Raw genomic sequence first — 17288 nt, forward strand, 5'->3', positions numbered from 1 at the left:
TTCTCTTTTGTTTATTAGTAAATGAAAACCAAAAACGTCCCTTTTGTCCCATCAAATTCTTATGAATAGGAAGAGAGCATAATTTTTCACTGCATAGAAACTATGACACATAATGCCTTTGTTATTAGTTGCTCATAAAAGTTTACTAGGTACACACTTCTCTTTCATCTAGTTTCCTTTTTTGTTTTGTGTTCCAGTTTTGCCTTTGGCTCTTTAATATCTGCAGTTGACCCTGTGGCTACAATTGCCATTTTCAATGCCCTCAATGTGGATCCTGTACTCAACATGTTGGTTTTTGGAGAAAGCATTCTCAATGATGCAGTCTCTATTGTCTTGACCAAGTAAGTGCATTTGAATTAGATGTGTTTATGGGAACAACGACTGCATTGTTTTCTGTTAATTAGTTATTCAGACATAAAGTAGTTCTTCCATCTCTGTGTGGGACATATCATTTATTTCTGGTGTAAAGCTGAATTTTGTATGATCCTTTGTTAAAATCAATCTATAACATAAACTGCATAGGCAGAAGGAAGTGAATGGATGTCTTATTACCACTACCTCAAGCACCTCACTGACCCCAGATAATTGATTGCTTTCTCAGTCCGTATGTTCACCAGCTCTGTTTCCATCTGAGGGTCCTGACAACAGAAGACAAACGTGTCCTTTCAGGCTTGCGCAAAAATATGTATCTTGCCAAATACTCAACTGTGTCTCCTATATTATTGGCTTATATCCAGTCACACGTAAGCTGGGAGGAGTACATCAAGATCCATGCAATAGTTTCATATTTATGTTGGGGATATCACAGGGAAGAGCAGCATTCCATATCCTTCTCCTTTGCCCATGATAATTATTTTGAGCCGAGTTAAGTAAGTTTTATCTTCACGTTATTGCTGAAGTTAATGAATGTGACTGTGAATGTACAGAAGGAGTAGCTAGACTAAGGAAGTTAGTGTAATTTTTCAGTTAACTAATTGCTTTTGATACAGTCATGGTTCTTTTATGGAAGACCATGAAGGCTGACAGCAATTAAAATGAACGCTAGTTGGAATCCATGTTGTCTTTGCATGGAATTTTTATGAAATTCAAAGAGATCTCTTCACTTTCCTCCTTTGAGCTTCTTTGCTTTTCTTCAGTGACCTTCTTGTCTCTCGTCCACGCCTAAATATTTGATGAGAAGTCTTCCTGTTCATTTGTTCTTCTCTCAGGATCACATGATGGGTCTTTTCTTTTTCATACCCTGAGTTTTTACCGATGCAGAGCGCGTTTTCCTTTTCAGAGTCTGAAAACTGTTTTGTAATACTGGCCATTATCATAGCCTATTTATGCCATTCTGGGGATTCTTCAGAAGAGCAATGCTGGGTTTCCAGATTTTTAGCAGAATTAGGTTTCCCTTTGGGGATTACACTGAGACTTGATTTAACATCTTTTGACATTCCTCTTGTTATATGTATCACAGTAAAAGCCTTTTAAGAGCGGTAGCAACAAAGAAATGGAAGCCTTTGTTGTTGCTCTCAAAGGATGTTTGGTATTTTTGGATCTAGGCTTAGAACTCATAACTGTTTCTTTTTATTTATTTTTTAATTATCTCTAGCACAGCAGAAGGTTTGACAAGAGAAAATATGTCAGATGTAAGTGGATGGCAAACCTTTCTACAGGCACTGGGGTACTTTCTTAAGATGTTCTTTGGCTCTGCAGCGCTTGGTACACTTACTGGTCTTATTTCTGCATTAATATCCTTTTTTAAGTATTGGTGATACACGTGTGAATTGGTGAACTTCAAAATTCTAATAGTGTCTTTTCTTTCCCATCTTCTCCAGCATTTTTTAGTGGATATTTCCTGTTAGCCATTGTTTTGTTGGCCAAGGGTGTTCTCGTGTTTATTTTGTTTTTGTGTTTGTGTGCAAGGGTGTGCATTAAGAGTTGCATTAAATTTTTATGAACATAATTAAGGTCTGAAATGCTGTGTAGTTGCCTATATTAGTGTGTTATAAAATATGGTAATTGGTTCGTAAATTCAAAATACATTAATTCCATTTCAGTTCTGATCCCTTTTTACAAACATATGGCTCCTTTTTTACATACATAAACTAGTTCATTTAAAAGGAAAAAAAGAGCTGTTTTTCCCGAGGGCTTTTGAGTCAGACCAGCTCATTTGTTCCTATGTATCATATTCAGCAGCTGAATACAGATACTGTTCTATCTGGATTTACACCGAGTTATATTTTGCCTCTTCCACTTCCATGAAGTGGTTGCTAAACAACCCAGAAGCTTCTCTCCCGAGATAAGGAAGGATGTTTCTTTGTAAGTCAGACACCTTTGACACTTTTCAGAGCTTGTTTAATGTTAACACTGACTTTACTGCAGGTAATCTTTTGTGTCAGGCTTGTACAACAATTATTCATGTCATGTTGTTAAGCACTTTATTTGTAAATAACAATAATAGAGCACTTGATTAACTGCAGACATATTTCCTGTCTTGGTTCATTAGCCTGATTCCATGAACTTTTAAGTCATTCTATACATCACAACAAAAGAGGGAAACAGATGTTCAACACTTCTTTTACTGATATCTAAATGCGAGTCAAATAGAAAAACAGCTTATTTGCCCTATTACAATTACTTTGCTTCAAAGTATTGGATTTACCCTGAGCATGCAAAATTTCAGTGCAGCAAAGGATGTATCTTATTAGTTGCCAGCAGATAAATACAGTGGAAGGTTGTTGCTGGTTCATGGCCCAAGGGAATGTGGACTTCCATGTGACAGGCATCTAAGCCTCTGAATCTTAACAAAGATGGTAGGTGGAGTATTTTAAAGTGCTAAGGACAGGGTGCGATTGAAGGAATATTCCTCAGTGTTAATATTACTGCAAAGCTGTCGTATCCATTTGAAAGTAAATGGAAGTCTAGTGACTGAGCAGAAGAGATTGCTTGCTTTCCTAGTGTGGCAAATAACAATGTCTGAGGCAAAATCTACTTGTACTTGGCAGCTGTGCTGCAGGACTGTGCATGAGATGCAAAGCAGCACTTGCAGCCCTTGCAGCCCTTGACAAACATCTGCATTTGTGACTACAAACGTAAAGTAAGTTTTAAATATCCTGAGTGTCAAAAGGATGTTATTTTTGTTAAAACATGAGAGCTATTTTACATTTAATTTGCTCTTTCATAGCTATCCCCTGTTTTTAGAAAAGTCTTTACTATTTAATAATTCTTTATGGATTTTCTGCAGTAGTTTTGGAGCAGACTTCAAAGACTGAACGTGTGAGGAAAGGGCTCTTTTAGATCCATACAGTTGGCATATTGTTATCAGTATTGTAGAGGTACATCAGTAGCAGATCTTTGCTGTCTATAGTCTGTCCATTCTGATAGACTTCTACCAGCAGCAGCTTCTGTAAGAAACACTCCTCATTATTTAGTAACCTTTCCATTAATAAAGAATTATTAATCTTTCCATACTTGAGGCAAACGCCAGTGTGTACACTTTGTTAGCTATTCAATAGATAAGTACATTCCACATAATCATTATTTTGTCATGGAATGACACAGATTTCAATTTTTCTTTGAATTTTTCCTATGTACATTTTCCATAACATTTACATGTATACGTACTAAAGCACATTGATTTAAGGAAGACGCCCTCCCTAGAGTTTGGGATGATGATTATCTTCGCTTACCTTCCTTATGGGCTTGCAGAAGGTATCTCACTCTCAGGTGAGTGGCAAAATGAGTATGTGCAGGTTTATTGGGTAAATTTAGGGAGTAGGTATTACTTGTGTCAAAGAGGGCATTAAAAGATGTGTTTGCTCTACAACTTGGACTATATAAGAATGTTACAAGTTTGTGAGGAGAAGTAGCAGGACTAGATTTCTTGTAAATGAGCTACAGGTATGAAATCGGGCTTTCTCAAAATGTACGTGTGAACTAATGTGAGTATTTTAGAATGGATCTGTAGCAGTGTGTATCAGCATGCTCTCACTGATGTCAGTGGAGTTAGGGGTTTTTATATGTATGAAGATGTGGCTTATAAATCATGGTAGTTACACAATCAAGATGTATAATCCTAATGCAAACATTCCATTCTGCCCACTATACACTCTGAATGTGTCTATAGGCCAACACATATGTAGGGGAATGAAATTATAGGAAACCTGAACAAGTAGTTTGATATGTTAAAATATTTGCACTGCTGTAAAAACAAGTTTTGCCTTGTGGGAAGGTCTCAGCACATGGCCTTTTCCATTTCTCTTTTATACTGCCTATTAATATAAAATTATGATAAATATTACAGACTTGCAGGGCCATTGCATTATATAACCAACACATCTGCATGGTGGTATACAGTGAAAAAGAACTTACAGTAAGACTCCTAGGTAGCTACTCTCAGGTTGACAAAGATTCTGTGTCATTTTATTTATAAAGACAACCAACCTCCCTCATTTCTCAAGTGCCTTCAAGAATGGCTTCTCAAGAAATCTAAACTTTGAATGACCTTAGGCAGGTCACCTCTGTGTTTCAGACAAAGGATTCTTTTGACTGTACCTCAGCTATTTTAATCCTTCCAGTTGTGTTTATTTGTGCCACTCCTGGGCACACAGGTCCAGCCAAACACTTCTAGTCTATTAAACTTCCCTTGTTTTGGGCAAAGCAGGCATCTCACGTGTCATCCTGTCCTCTGGAGAGCTGCACTGCAGTTGATTTCTTCTGGGTTATATTGTCAATTTTGGTTTGTTATTTCCTCGCAAGGAATACTGTAGTTGTTCTTCAAGTGGGCTGCTACATCCTAACCTTTGCAGGTGTAAGTCTATGCAGCAAGCAAGCACAGAAATGTTTAAAACTTCCTTTTAAGATACCCAGCTCCCTGTGAACAGTGAATAATGGACCGTGTCTGTGGCACATCTTGAGCAGTTAGCAAAATAGGTTGATATTCATATTTTTCCTATAAATAACCAAGAACAGGGAAGCAAGGGGGATAGAAAAAGTCCCTAACATCAATCAAAGATTTGTCAAATACAGTGAAATCTGAGGTAGTTGTTCTGGCCTGTGATACCAGTTACTGTACCTCTGCCCAAGCTGTGCATGCCATTAGGGCAACTGAACTCTAGAGTGGAAAATTTGGTGGCTTTCTCCATTGTTGATAGCTGAGACTAATCCCTGTAGTAACATAAGCGGATGGTTTGGTGACCCTTTCTGCTGGAGGCAAAGGACATTCTATAGCAGGTAGAATTCCTTGCAGGCCCTACATAACACACTCTACCTTCCTTATGGTTGGACTCCAATCTTAAAGGTCTTTTCCAATGTAAATGATTCTTTGATCCCTGCAGAGGTGATTTTTGCCCTGAATTCTCAAGTCTCAATAGCTTTTCTGATTCTCAGATAGATAGAAAATTGAGGGTACACCTGTGTGTGTTATTTGTTCCTAATTTTCTATGGCATTAGATGTGGTGCACCATACTGGATTGTATTCACATGGTCTCATTCTGCTTCTGGTGGAGTGATTGGGGCTGGCTGATGAGCAGGTAGGAAAGAGGGACACGCTTTCTGGCAGAACTAAATTACACAGTTCTCTAGCCCCCCTATTCTCAAATTGGTTTTATTCTTCTTTTGATGTCACTCTATCTGTCAGGAGAGTGAAAAACCCTCAAGAATTGGCTTTTTAGTTCCTCAATTTTATGGGAAAATGTGACATAATGGGGATTTATCCTAGCTTGCAGGTGACCTATATTTGACCTCCTAGTATTTAATATAATCAGTGGAATGAGACCAGTAATGAATAACAACAGTAATAGAAACCCCACTTATTGCTTCATAAGCTTTTGTGTTAGTAAGAACTAAACCCACAAATATTTGCAGAGTACAAGCTATTCTTCTGTTAACTGCCACATTTTTACCTGCAGGTATCATGGCAATCCTCTTCTCTGGCATCGTGATGTCTCACTATACACACCATAACTTGTCCCCGGTTACACAGATTTTAATGCAGCAGACACTGAGAACTGTTGCTTTCATGTGTGGTAAGTGCTACCTGCTATTAATACCTAATATTAACAGTATAAAAAATTATTTGCCTGAAATGGTGATCCTGATGGGAGCAGCAGAGGTGTGAACTTTCTTTTAGCCATTTGTGTGTCAGTGATACATGTCTTTAAGAGAAGAATTCCTAGTGGGGGCTGGAAGGCAGTCAGAAGTCACCTTTCCTGCCATACAGGATAAAACATACAGTAAATCTCTCTCTCCCAGCCTGCAGGCTCCTGCTAAGATTTGCCACAAGATTGACAACCAGATAGAGATCTCTGACTCCTATATTCCTTTGGTCTATTTTTAGCTTTAAAAGATGGATTTTTAGCAGTATTTTTAACATTATTTTAATAATAGCTTCAAACTGAGAAGAGGTTTTTGTAAGTAGAGATACAAGCAGCAAAAAGTCCAGAGCCTTTCCATTTCCTTTTGCAAACCAAAGTTTCAAAGAAATCACATGCTTATTACAAATATATCTTGTTTCTTTAGGGGATTTCATCCATGTGTTCCATATTGTTCGTAGGAAAATGCATTTGGAACATAGTCAGAGGGTGACCTTAATGCAAACTGAACTTAACCACTTGTTACCTGAGCACAGTAGCTCACCAGGGTTTGATCTTACTTGATTACAAATGCTAAAAAGCACATATTAATTGAAGTCTCTATAAAGGAGTTATTTAAGGTACCATTTTGAACATGCAGACATAAGTAGCCAGTACCCAGAGTCTCACCAAACAGTGTCTTATGCTGCTATGGTCTGTCCAAAACCATCCTGTTTTTAACTGCCATTATGATAAGGAGCCTACCTTGCTGGGGCTGAAGTGAACTGATGAAACATCTTGACTCTGTGATACTCTGATGGTAATGGGTTGATGCTGTGGAAATAAAATGTTTGGATTACTTAGTCATTGTGCAGTGGTGGTACTACTTCAGATCTGCAATATCACTTCCGGAGGTTGTTAGAATATATGAGGGTTGTTAGATCAGTGCAGTATTTTATTGCAAAGAAAGTCATGAACTGCTGCCACTTTAAAAAGTTTAATGAATTGAATATTTTATCAACTTGTTCAACTTGCAGGATATGAGATTGTGCCTGACAATCAGTTTTATATAGAATCCAACTCAAAGCTACAGAAGTCCATAATAGTCCCTCATGTGACTTTTGTTCTGCAGATTCCTCAAGTTAAAAATTCCCCAGTCTTTAGAACAAGGTTTTGTAACCTTTGTTCATACTTACTACGAATTTACAGTAAGAAAATTACAAACCTACACACACTGAAGTGCTGTCCGCTGACAGCAAGTGGAAGAGTCAGACCTTTTGCATAATGCCATTTGTGCCTACTTTGTGCATTCAGAAGTCAGGAAATACTATTTTATGTACTGCATGTAATAACTGATAATAGGAGTAGGAAAGATTTTATGTAATTGTTTATTTAAGATGTGATTTCTCGTTTTCAGAAACGTGTGTTTTTGCATTTCTTGGCCTGTCAATTTTTAGTTTTCCTCACAAGTTTGAGATGTCCTTTGTCATCTGGTGCATAGTAGGTATTTACTTTCATCTATCTCTTTTCAGATGCATTTTTAGTATTGGGGTGGGGGGAAGCAACTTACAGTTAATATGTTTTAGAATAGTTATGTTTTATATGGGCTTATGAAAATACTTTTTATATATTGAACAACATTAAATGATTATTCTTCACTCCGCGTTCACCTTCTTCAGAGGAAGTCCTTAACTCAAACCTTCTCTAATGTGTATTCATTCTTTGACTCCATTCTTAATTCATTTTGCTTCATTCCGTATTTCAGTGTAACTTTATGTGCTGGCACTTTGAAATACGTTTCACATGAGTATTACCTACATCTATTGCTACTGCAATTGTGTAATATAAAGACATGAAACGAACATTTTCTTTTGCACAGTCAAAAGAGGGAAATGTGAATCCACTTTCAGTCACATACAACAATGTATCCTAGTGCATTTTAGTCTATGGTTTATGGCAAGAATTGCTACCTACAATTCCCAGGTGGTGATACCAGCATGGGGAGCTACTCTTGCTGCATTGCACCCAACTTCTTTATCTAATATATATATCTAAGGTGTGACACTTCCTTCTATGTAGCATTGCCCTCATAGGCATAATGTAAATTGTGTAATTTTGGGGTGATTCATAAAGGAAAACAGCACAGCCCTTCAAGGATCCTGCTGACTAATTCTAGGATATTTACCTTATCAAAGTCTGTTTGTGGTGGAGCTTAAAAGCTTGTTTGTGAAAACCTTTGCTTTTCTGAGTTAAAAGTTTTCACTGTATTTGTTAATTGTCTGCCATTAAATCAATAGTACATCTTTTTCCCCTCTCAAAACATCATTTCAATGTGTGGTATATTTTGTAACCATACCCAGGAAAGCATTGAGGAACTCGATTACATGCTATTTGTTTGGCTTCTGGCCTTTTCTTCTGAGGAACTGGTCCATGGGGAGGCAATAGAAATATCTTATTCCATCTTAGTGTTGCACCAAGGGGACAATTAAAGGAGCTGAACTGACTGAACTGAGGAGGACTTTCACCCAAAGTAATTCTTGGTCCCCCTGGAATGCCTCTTGGGTTTCATTTATTTATTATAAGTAAAGTAGTGTCTGCTCTCTGTCAGTGACAAGTCTGGTTTAGTTTCTGTTAAGCAGACAAAACGTTTAAAACCTTAAATTCCACATTGACCTATGCTGAGAGATTTCTTCATGTTAACTTAGCAGCACTTTTACTTGCAAGACTTGTGATGAAAAGAGCACATGCATCTGGGTTGCACAGGGTAAGGTGAAACTTGGACCTGCATGAATGTAATGCATCAAATGGTCTTTTGCTTTTATTTCTGTTTTTCAGGTCCTTGTTCTGTTTGGTAGAGCAGTGAACATTTTCCCACTTTCCTACCTACTCAACTTTTTCCGTGATCACAAGATCACCCCCAAAATGATGTTTATCATGTGGTTTAGCGGTAAGTTAGAGCTCAAATTATGGAGAAATGGAAAAAATGTGTCTTTTTCATTGCATGGGCAACTCTGAGAGGAACCAGTTTACTGTCTGTGGAGCACAACTCAGCTGAACATTTGCACTGTTCTCAAACCCAAGTGCAATAGATATGTTCTTTCCCCCCTTTGCGATAGATTGCTATGGGTGATCCCCACTAAAGCTTTTCTGTAAACAGTCTACTATTCTTTCTAGGTCTAGCAATTTCACAGTTTAAACAGCAGTATTTGAAGAGCTTAGACTCATTTTAGGGTGGTAACCAAATAGTAGATTAGTGGGCATAGTAGGACTGTAAAAGTCTTTTAAAGATAGAGAATTCCTGTTGGGCTATCATGGTGCTGAGGACCATTGTACCTGTTGATTCATGCTTCATTGATTTGCTGTTCTCTGATAAGGTTTACGCGGAGCAATTCCCTATGCCCTCAGCCTCCATTTGGGCTTGGAACCAATAGAGAAGCGGCAGCTCATTGGGACAACAACAATCATCATAGTATTGTTCACCATTCTGCTGCTGGGAGGAGGGACCATGCCCCTCATCAGACTGATTGACATCGAGGATTCCAAAGCACGCAAGAGGAACAAGAAGGACATCAATCTTAGCAAGACGGAGAAGATGGTTTGTTGGGTTTTTTATTCAGAGGATCACTGATTTTTATTTTTTACTAAAAAGTAAAACAAAAGCAGTGGAAAAAGCCAAGGCGGTAGGACAAAGCCAAGCAGTGTAATTCTGACATATCCCAAAGACAGAGCTTGGGTACTGTTTACACAAAATAACTGTTTGGACAAAGGGAAGGGAGAGTGTCTCTTAACTCAGTCTAATTATAACTCTATCCACACAAATTAAAGTAACCCCTGCAAAAGTGTAAAGCAGATGATAGAGGATTGAGTCATATACAGAGGGAAAGTAGCTAGTACAACGTGAGTCATGAATTAATCATAAAAGGCAGATGAAAATTGGAAGAAGCCAAAGCAAAGGCCATGAGAAGGTGGTATCAACAGCACCCCTCTGACTGCCTTTTATGCTAAAGCAATTTCCAGCTAAGCAAGAGTACTGAAGAAAACTAACAGCCAGTGTGAAACCGCACGTGCAAAAGACTGAAATATGTGAAGTATCCCAGAGCATTTTCCTGGTTTTCCGCAAACCATCAAACTACACACAGGGGATTGTTCTGTAGGATCTGAAAAACAGCTCCTCCTGGCATGAGGTTTCAAAATGCTTGCAGTCTTCAGAACTATCTTACTCTGTCCACGCAGGGAGGTATGTATAGGAAGGGCACAGGGATAGGGTGTGTTCTGACACAGGGTTTGTTTTCAGTAAAACAATGACATTAGTGTGGCTTGCTGGATAAAATCATTGTTCAGCTCACAAGAGAAAACCTGCACTCTAGAAATCTGTTCTCAGCAGTAGCAGCAATACAGAACATGGAACATTTGAGACCTTTTACCTTTCAGCGTGAAAAGAGAAGCTAAGTGACTTTGGGAGTCAACAACTGGACAGATTTGTATAGCTATAATCCCTGGTAGGCTGGGGTGATAATTTCCATCTTGTTCCAGCACAGGAAACAGTTGTGAGAAGGGAGAGCACAGAGCAGAGGGCTGAGCAAGCCAAAGGGATGACTGCAGCATTTCTCATGTTACTGCAACATTTGTGATCTTTCCAGGGAAACACCATAGAATCTGAACATTTATCAGAGCTCACGGAGGAGGAGTATGAAGCCCAGTACATAAAACGCCAGGACCTCAAAGGGTTTATGTGGCTTGATGCCAAGTATTTGAACCCTTTCTTTACCAGAAGACTCACACAAGAGGTAAGTTTTTCCTGTTTTCTAGGAGAAAAGAGCCCATGGTAGAGTTGGTTGTCATTTCACTCTGTACAATTCAAAGCTCATAGTGTAGCTGTGCAACTTGCACATTAGGTGGGAAGAGGGAGCCACCTAATATATTACTTGTGTGTATGTAGAGCAGCTGTAATGAAAAGCTGCACTGCAAATTTGCAGGTTGGATTAAATGAGCATCTCTCAGGGCTACCACAGTTAAACTTTAAAATGCATATGGATTTATTGCCTCTAATCTTGCAGAGTGCCATGAACAGTATCAGGAGTTACTAGTTATTACTGCTGCTAGAAAAGCTGCTGCCACTCACACAGAGCTTTTCAAGTGCTGTCATGCAAAGTTGCTGCCTTTTACTGTACATGGTCCTGTGCATTCTGGACCTAGGATTTGTCTGCAGAGTGCAATTTATATCTGGGAAATACACACCAGCATTGCAGCCTTCACCTTTAAGACTTCTTCACTGGGAGACTAAGACTTTGAAGCTGTAAATGTAAAATGACACCTGACTGAACATGTAACTTAACACTAGAGTGGCTCTGAGAGGTGTAAATACTCTGCCATTTTCACTCCCATGCCTCAGAAACCTGAGGCTCCTTAGCCACACTGGTTTGGGGTGGTTTTTTTTTCCCCACAGTTTTTCCAGTTTGCCATAGAATTAAGCATTTTTGCTGTGGAGTTGATAAACTTGCGTGAAGTGTGCACATTCCATCATCCTAGACTTCCCATACTATTTTTCCTCTTGTTTTGTACCTTTCTTTTCAAAGGAATGTTTTCAGCACTTTCCCACAAAAGCTAAAGACATTTTTTGCAAAACCAAAAGGGACTCATGAAACCAGAGTAAGCATCTGATTCATAGTTGGTAGCCAGAAGCATAGGCTGCCATCCAAATTGCAACCAAAGGCTAGAAACATAAGTACATGAATCACCAGAGCAGGTCACAAGCAACCAATGGCCCTGGGAACGTGCAGAGAGAAGTGAGATTCAGAGCTAGGCCATGCAGACAGCATCAGGGTTGTTGAAACCCACAGAGCAGGACTGTGTAGAAAACACAGGTATAAAAATACCCGTCATCAAAAATAGCATCTGTGGCAATAATTACTGCCTGAACACTTGATGAGTATTTTCAAGTCGGAAACAGAATTGCTTTGCATGCTTAGAGACCAGGAGTGGATTAATTCCTAAGGAGTATGTTAGACTAGCCTTTCTCTTTTGCTCTATCACACAAGTAGCATTGTAGCTAAGTAACAAACTGTTCTGGTTTGCATTTGCCTCAGGACTTGCATCATGGGCGCATACAGATGAAAACCCTCACAAACAAGTGGTATGAAGAGGTACGACAAGGACCCTCAGGATCTGAAGATGATGAGCAAGAGCTGCTATAGGACACCAGGCAGGAGTGCAGTGAGTCTAGATCATTAGAAAGAGGGTTTAAGGATCAAGAGTCTGGCTGCACAAAAGCTGAGAATGAACTTCCTGATTTCAGACACGTCTTGTGCTACATGTTTAGATACAAAACCACAGATCTACTGGGCTTGATATTACTTGTCAGTGATGGAAACCGTAAGTGTGAGACACTGGAATGAATGAAGAACCTTTCATTCAGGTTTTACACCATAGCAAATTTAATGCAGCCTATTGAAAAGCAAGAACATCTGCCATGAAAAGATCACATTGTTTAATGGGGGGATTGTCTTCCTATTATGAAATCTGTTGTAAACATATGCTGAAGTACAGAGCCACGTATGACTCTGCAAAACAGAATGAATTGCACTTTACTTTTTTTTATATATATATATTCATTCACAGCATGGAGAATCTTGACAGTTTATACTGTGAATGTTTCAGCACTAGTAAGGGAATCTGACTGGAATAGTTCTGTAATTTATGGGATTTGCACATTATGGATCTGGAGAAGATGTGTACCTTGACAAAAAGCATATGTTGCACATACAAGAAAGCACCTCTGGGAACTGGTGGTTTTGTCCTTTAAGTTCTTGATTTCTATTTTATGGGATTTCTTTCTTTTTTTATACTGACATATCAAACCCACAGAACTGATTATAGCACGGTTTGGGGAGTGGGGGTTGTGTCACATAGTACAGAACCACATTAGACATTGGAGGTTTAATGTCTTCTCTTTGGCTAAAGCCAGTTGCAGTTGGGTTTCTGTAATTGGCAGTTGCTCTTTGCTGGCACTTTGGCTTCAAATCTCAGAAAACAGCAGCTTTTGTTTTGCCTGATTCATGAAGTATCCCTAACACTTCAGAATCCGCTAGTGGAATGTTTAAGTTCTAGTGGAAGCCAAAGCAGTGTGTACACACACACACCTGCAAGATCTAACCCAGGTACAAAGATACTGCACATTGCCGAAGCAGCCTCAGTTGGGAAGTGCCAAACAGCTTTCATTAAGTTGTTGTTTGTTAATAGGGTTTTTCTCTGCTTACACTGTTTCAAAGCCAGCAGTATCATTTCACGTCTACATGGCGTAGTCCATTTGCTCAGAGTTGTGTGCACCTACACAGACCCACAGTGTTGGCTGCACATTTGCCACGGTTACACACAGCAGTTTGCTCTTGCTGCCAACCCACATCCCTCATTGGGCATTTACATATTCACTGTCAAAATGTGAATCATAGTTCTGCGTGTAAATCTGACATGCCAAGTGCACATGTTTGCTTCCGAGAGTGAGATGTATTTTTGGTCTGGTTTTGCTACCGAGGTTTGTAATCAACAGCTTACCACTGGCAGAAATAAAAGTTCAAGAATGTATTTAGAATCCTAAACCTGTGTTGTCTGAGCTGCTTTCACAGTAACACATCTTGCTAGAGGACTCCCTTCTTCCTTTTCCCCATCCCGTTTGTTTGAAGACCTTAATCCCAGAGCTGAAACATGCACTGGTGGGAACAGGGCATGAACTTGGCTTCTGGTGCTGCCCAGAAAGCAGTTAATGCTTGCTTTATCCTTAGGAGAGGGTCTGTGTAAATCTCAGACTTTTTCTTCACCCTTCATGGTAACAGTAGACTTAATTACGTTCCAGTTTCCCGTCAGCCTCACTGGGTGTCTCAATATGAGCACACCAGGCCAGGAGCTGCTGGAAGGGCTCTGGGAGCTTCCATTGTCACTGGAAGGTTCACACTTATCTAGGTGCTGTTGCAAGGGGCTTTGTGTTATCCCTCAGTCATGCGGAAATGTAAATTAGCCTCCAATTTCTGCTGTTATTCCGGTGAAATGGGTCACTTGAGGACTAGGTGGAGGCACGTCTCAACGGATCAGCCCTTTGGGAGCTCCATCGGGGCATCTTGAGCGTTTCCTGCCCTCTGCTGGCAGTTGGTGATGGTGCTCCGGCACCTAATGAGCCATGTACGGGGGATGATGCTACCCGTGAAACTGCAGCAATTAACTGATAGGGATGGAGCTAATGAAATCCCTCTGCAGCAATTACAGTGAAGAAGATTTGGATGGTTTAATTTAAAACCAGCTATCCTAAAACTTAATGAAATATTACATTTGTCAAAACTTGGAATTAACACAGCTTTGCTCGCTCTCAAAATAGGCTCCAACCCTCCTTATTTGGGAACCAAAACAAGTTTTTACCATAGTGACCAATTTTCATATTCATTTATCTATACATTGACTTCTCTGTGTTAGCCATTTCAGGTGGATTTCTTTGCTTCACTCAATATGCTCAGAAAACAAAAACTCTCTCTCCATATTGCCTTGCAGTAACTTCTGCAGAGTTTCCTATTTTACCAGGCCAGTATTAAACTCTAATCCTCTTCCCACAAATCCCAGCAGCCCCATTCGAACTTGGTGCCATCTACAGATCTGTGCAAGAGTAAACCTGATTTTATTATGCTCCCTTAAAAGCAGAGGCACCAGGAAGTACAATGGACAGTACTATTTGCAGAGCCCTGATGTTCTGTCAGACAGCAAACCCAGTGGCTGTTCCTCCTGATGACCAAGGCCCCATGCAAAGGAGAAGGAGGGGGAATCCTAAGACTCCAAGAATTTATTTGCCCATGCCTTGGGCCCATCCCATTCCCCAGACCAGCAGGGGCTTTCACCAGGTTTCACTCCACAGCTCAAGGACAGCAAACCCCCTGCTGCATCATCACTGCCAGCTCACAGGCACAATCTGTGCCTCAGTTTCCCCACTAGCCGAGATACTGTCTGCAAAGCCAGTGAGCAGCCCTGTGAGCTGCAAGGTCTTGGAGCTGCTAAAGCTATGGTCAGACCAGCCAGGCTGAGGGCAAGCCCTGTGCCAGGCAGGGCTGGGATGATGCTCTGAGCATGGTCCAGGCTTGCTCCAGCACCAGCCACCCCTGCGGGCGAGAGCTCCCAGGTCTCATCCACAAGAGACAACAGAGAACGTGATGTGACTCCAGCATCCCTCCTGCAGACGCATCACTGCTCGCGTGTGCTCCAGAGTGACACATCTGGGGGCACCCCGCATCCCAATACAGCTGTGACAGTCACAGATGGAACAATCCTTAACACAGCTCTGGGTTACATTCAACCTGCGCCATCTCTGAGCCCCATCTCTGCCCTGGCCCCAGCCTGCTCGTGACTCACCAGCCGAACACAAACACCTCCAGCTCCCCGTGCCTCTGTTCCATCATGATGGAGATGTCATTTTGAACTCATCCACACTGAGTGTCATTTAGTTTAAACATCAAAGCACCTACAGGCTGTTTGTACAGCCTGGCTTAAAGACTGCCATAGGAGGACCAAAAGCAATGGATGTGACGTGCCATTCAGGAGATGAACCTTTGGAGACCAGGGCTCTGAGCTTTGTGTGTTAAACACCTTTCTTTTCCTGCACCCTGCAGGCCAGGTCACCCACACCAGAGGGGAGGTTTTCACTCATGGGGCTGCATTTAAAGCTCAATGGCACAGACTATGGCTGAGAGATGCTGTTGGGGAGAATGGGCCACAGGAGATGGCACAGCCAGAGCACAGACACCAGAAGGCAAGGTGCACTGTCAGCTCTGTGCAACCAGTGACTTCAGAGGTACAAAGGGTCTGGATGCAAGGAGTCACTAGCTCAGACTACACTGTTAGTAACTATACACTGGTTACGTATAGATCAATGGGGCATACATGTCTGCACTTGCCTCAGCACCTTCAGCCTCAAGAGACCAATTGAGGTTGGAATAGGATGGTTATGTGAAAATAAACCCATCGCTGGTGAAAGGCACACGTGGCAGCACCAAGTGTGAAACACAGCAACCACAGCACACCTGCCCAGGCACCAAAGCCAAACCAGGGCAGCCCTGCCTTGTTCATTCACCAGGGCCAGGCTCCACCAAGCAGCCACACAGCCCTGCAGCCTCTTCCCACCCACTCAGAGCCGATGATGAGGCTGCAGCAGCACCAGAAACTCAAGGAATCAGCTCTGACACCCAGCAATCACCCCCAAACCCTACCCAGCACAGACCTACCTCAGCCCCAAGGGTGAAGCCACATCCTCCTCACAGCAACAGCCTCACCTCACTGGAGATGCCCTTGGGGGTGGGCTCTTATCCCCGTGCAATTGGTGAATTGGCAGCACCTGATGGCACCATTCCCAGCTGGAGACACTGATTGCATCAGCACCCATCGTGCCATGGCTCAAGGGCTCCAGCCTGGCAGGCAGGAGGACCTGGGTTACAGCAGCCCCAGGTCATGCTGGGGAGAGCCCCTGGACCTGCTGGAGTTAATGAAAATGATTGGGATTTGCTAAGTGCTTGCCTGGCCTCCCCACCAGCAGGAGCATCTCTATGAATGTAGGTTAAAGCCCACCCAGTGTTCCACTATTCAACGTTGTCTGTTCCATCACCAAACTACAGATGAAGGTCCTGATCTGGGGTTTCCCTTCAGCAATAAAGGATGGGGGAATTTGCAGGCTATTTCTTTTCCTGTCTGCAGGTGATGTCGGGACCTCGGTATGTTTTAGGCAGCAAGGAACAAAGCGGCTGTAACCAAGGCAGGGACCAGGCGCTGCATCAGTGGCTGGACCACGCCATGACCCTGAGCCCATCACAGCCCAAAGCCCCAGCCTGACTGGGGTCTTGTCCTTGGCCCCATCCCAAGGTGGCCCTGAGGGGCCCCAGGAGTTGGTGGCAGCTTTTTATATCCGTGTCCTCCGGTAGGAAACCAGCCCTTGGTCACCTTTCTGGAGGCTCCTGTCCACCCAGGGCAGCGATGGGCAGCAGCCACAGCCAGGCTTGGCTGAGGAAGGGAGTTTGCTGGCCCCAAGTCCCCACAGCCCTGCCCATGGGCCATGCCCCGACTCTGTGGTCGCTCACCCACAGCAGCAGCGCTCCCATCCCGACCATGCGCAGCAGAAGTGAGATCCCCATTTACCCCGGAGCACGGCCGCTAACACGTAAGTGAGCCAAGTCAAACGCCAGTCTTGCACGAGCGAGTTTACTTTAACAA

At 41.8% G+C, this 17288-nt stretch overlaps 1 protein-coding gene and 1 long non-coding RNA gene across 3 annotated transcripts in view; one reads left to right on the top strand and one right to left on the bottom strand.

Annotated features, from left to right (window-relative positions):
- SLC9A8 (solute carrier family 9 member A8) overlaps positions 1 to 12982 on the top strand; it is a 26689-nt gene extending 13707 nt beyond the window's left edge. For both annotated transcript variants that reach the window (XM_061441806.1, XM_061441805.1), the window contains 9 exons: positions 198 to 341; positions 1595 to 1733; positions 3606 to 3711; positions 5895 to 6011; positions 7474 to 7556; positions 8892 to 9003; positions 9431 to 9651; positions 10697 to 10843; positions 12143 to 12982. In XM_061441806.1, the coding sequence (XP_061297790.1) occupies positions 198 to 341; positions 1595 to 1733; positions 3606 to 3711; positions 5895 to 6011; positions 7474 to 7556; positions 8892 to 9003; positions 9431 to 9651; positions 10697 to 10843; positions 12143 to 12250 (1177 nt within the window). In that variant the 3' untranslated portion in view covers positions 12251 to 12982. The remainder of the gene's footprint in view (positions 1 to 197; positions 342 to 1594; positions 1734 to 3605; positions 3712 to 5894; positions 6012 to 7473; positions 7557 to 8891; positions 9004 to 9430; positions 9652 to 10696; positions 10844 to 12142) is intronic.
- On the bottom strand, positions 5037 to 16458 carry LOC133262539 (uncharacterized). Its single transcript, XR_009741344.1, has 3 exons — positions 16310 to 16458; positions 6822 to 6890; positions 5037 to 5616 (listed from the first exon to the last, which is right to left on the bottom strand). It is a non-coding gene; the product is annotated as an uncharacterized LOC133262539 (long non-coding RNA).
- Between the last annotated feature and the right edge of the window lie 830 nt (positions 16459 to 17288).

This window comes from Pezoporus flaviventris, unplaced genomic scaffold, assembly GCF_033815535.1.
Source record: "Pezoporus flaviventris isolate CSIRO_AGI_PZ_B2104156 unplaced genomic scaffold, CSIRO_AGI_Pfla_v1 ptg000213l, whole genome shotgun sequence".
In the NCBI taxonomy this organism is placed as follows: Eukaryota; Metazoa; Chordata; class Aves; order Psittaciformes; family Psittacidae; genus Pezoporus; species Pezoporus flaviventris.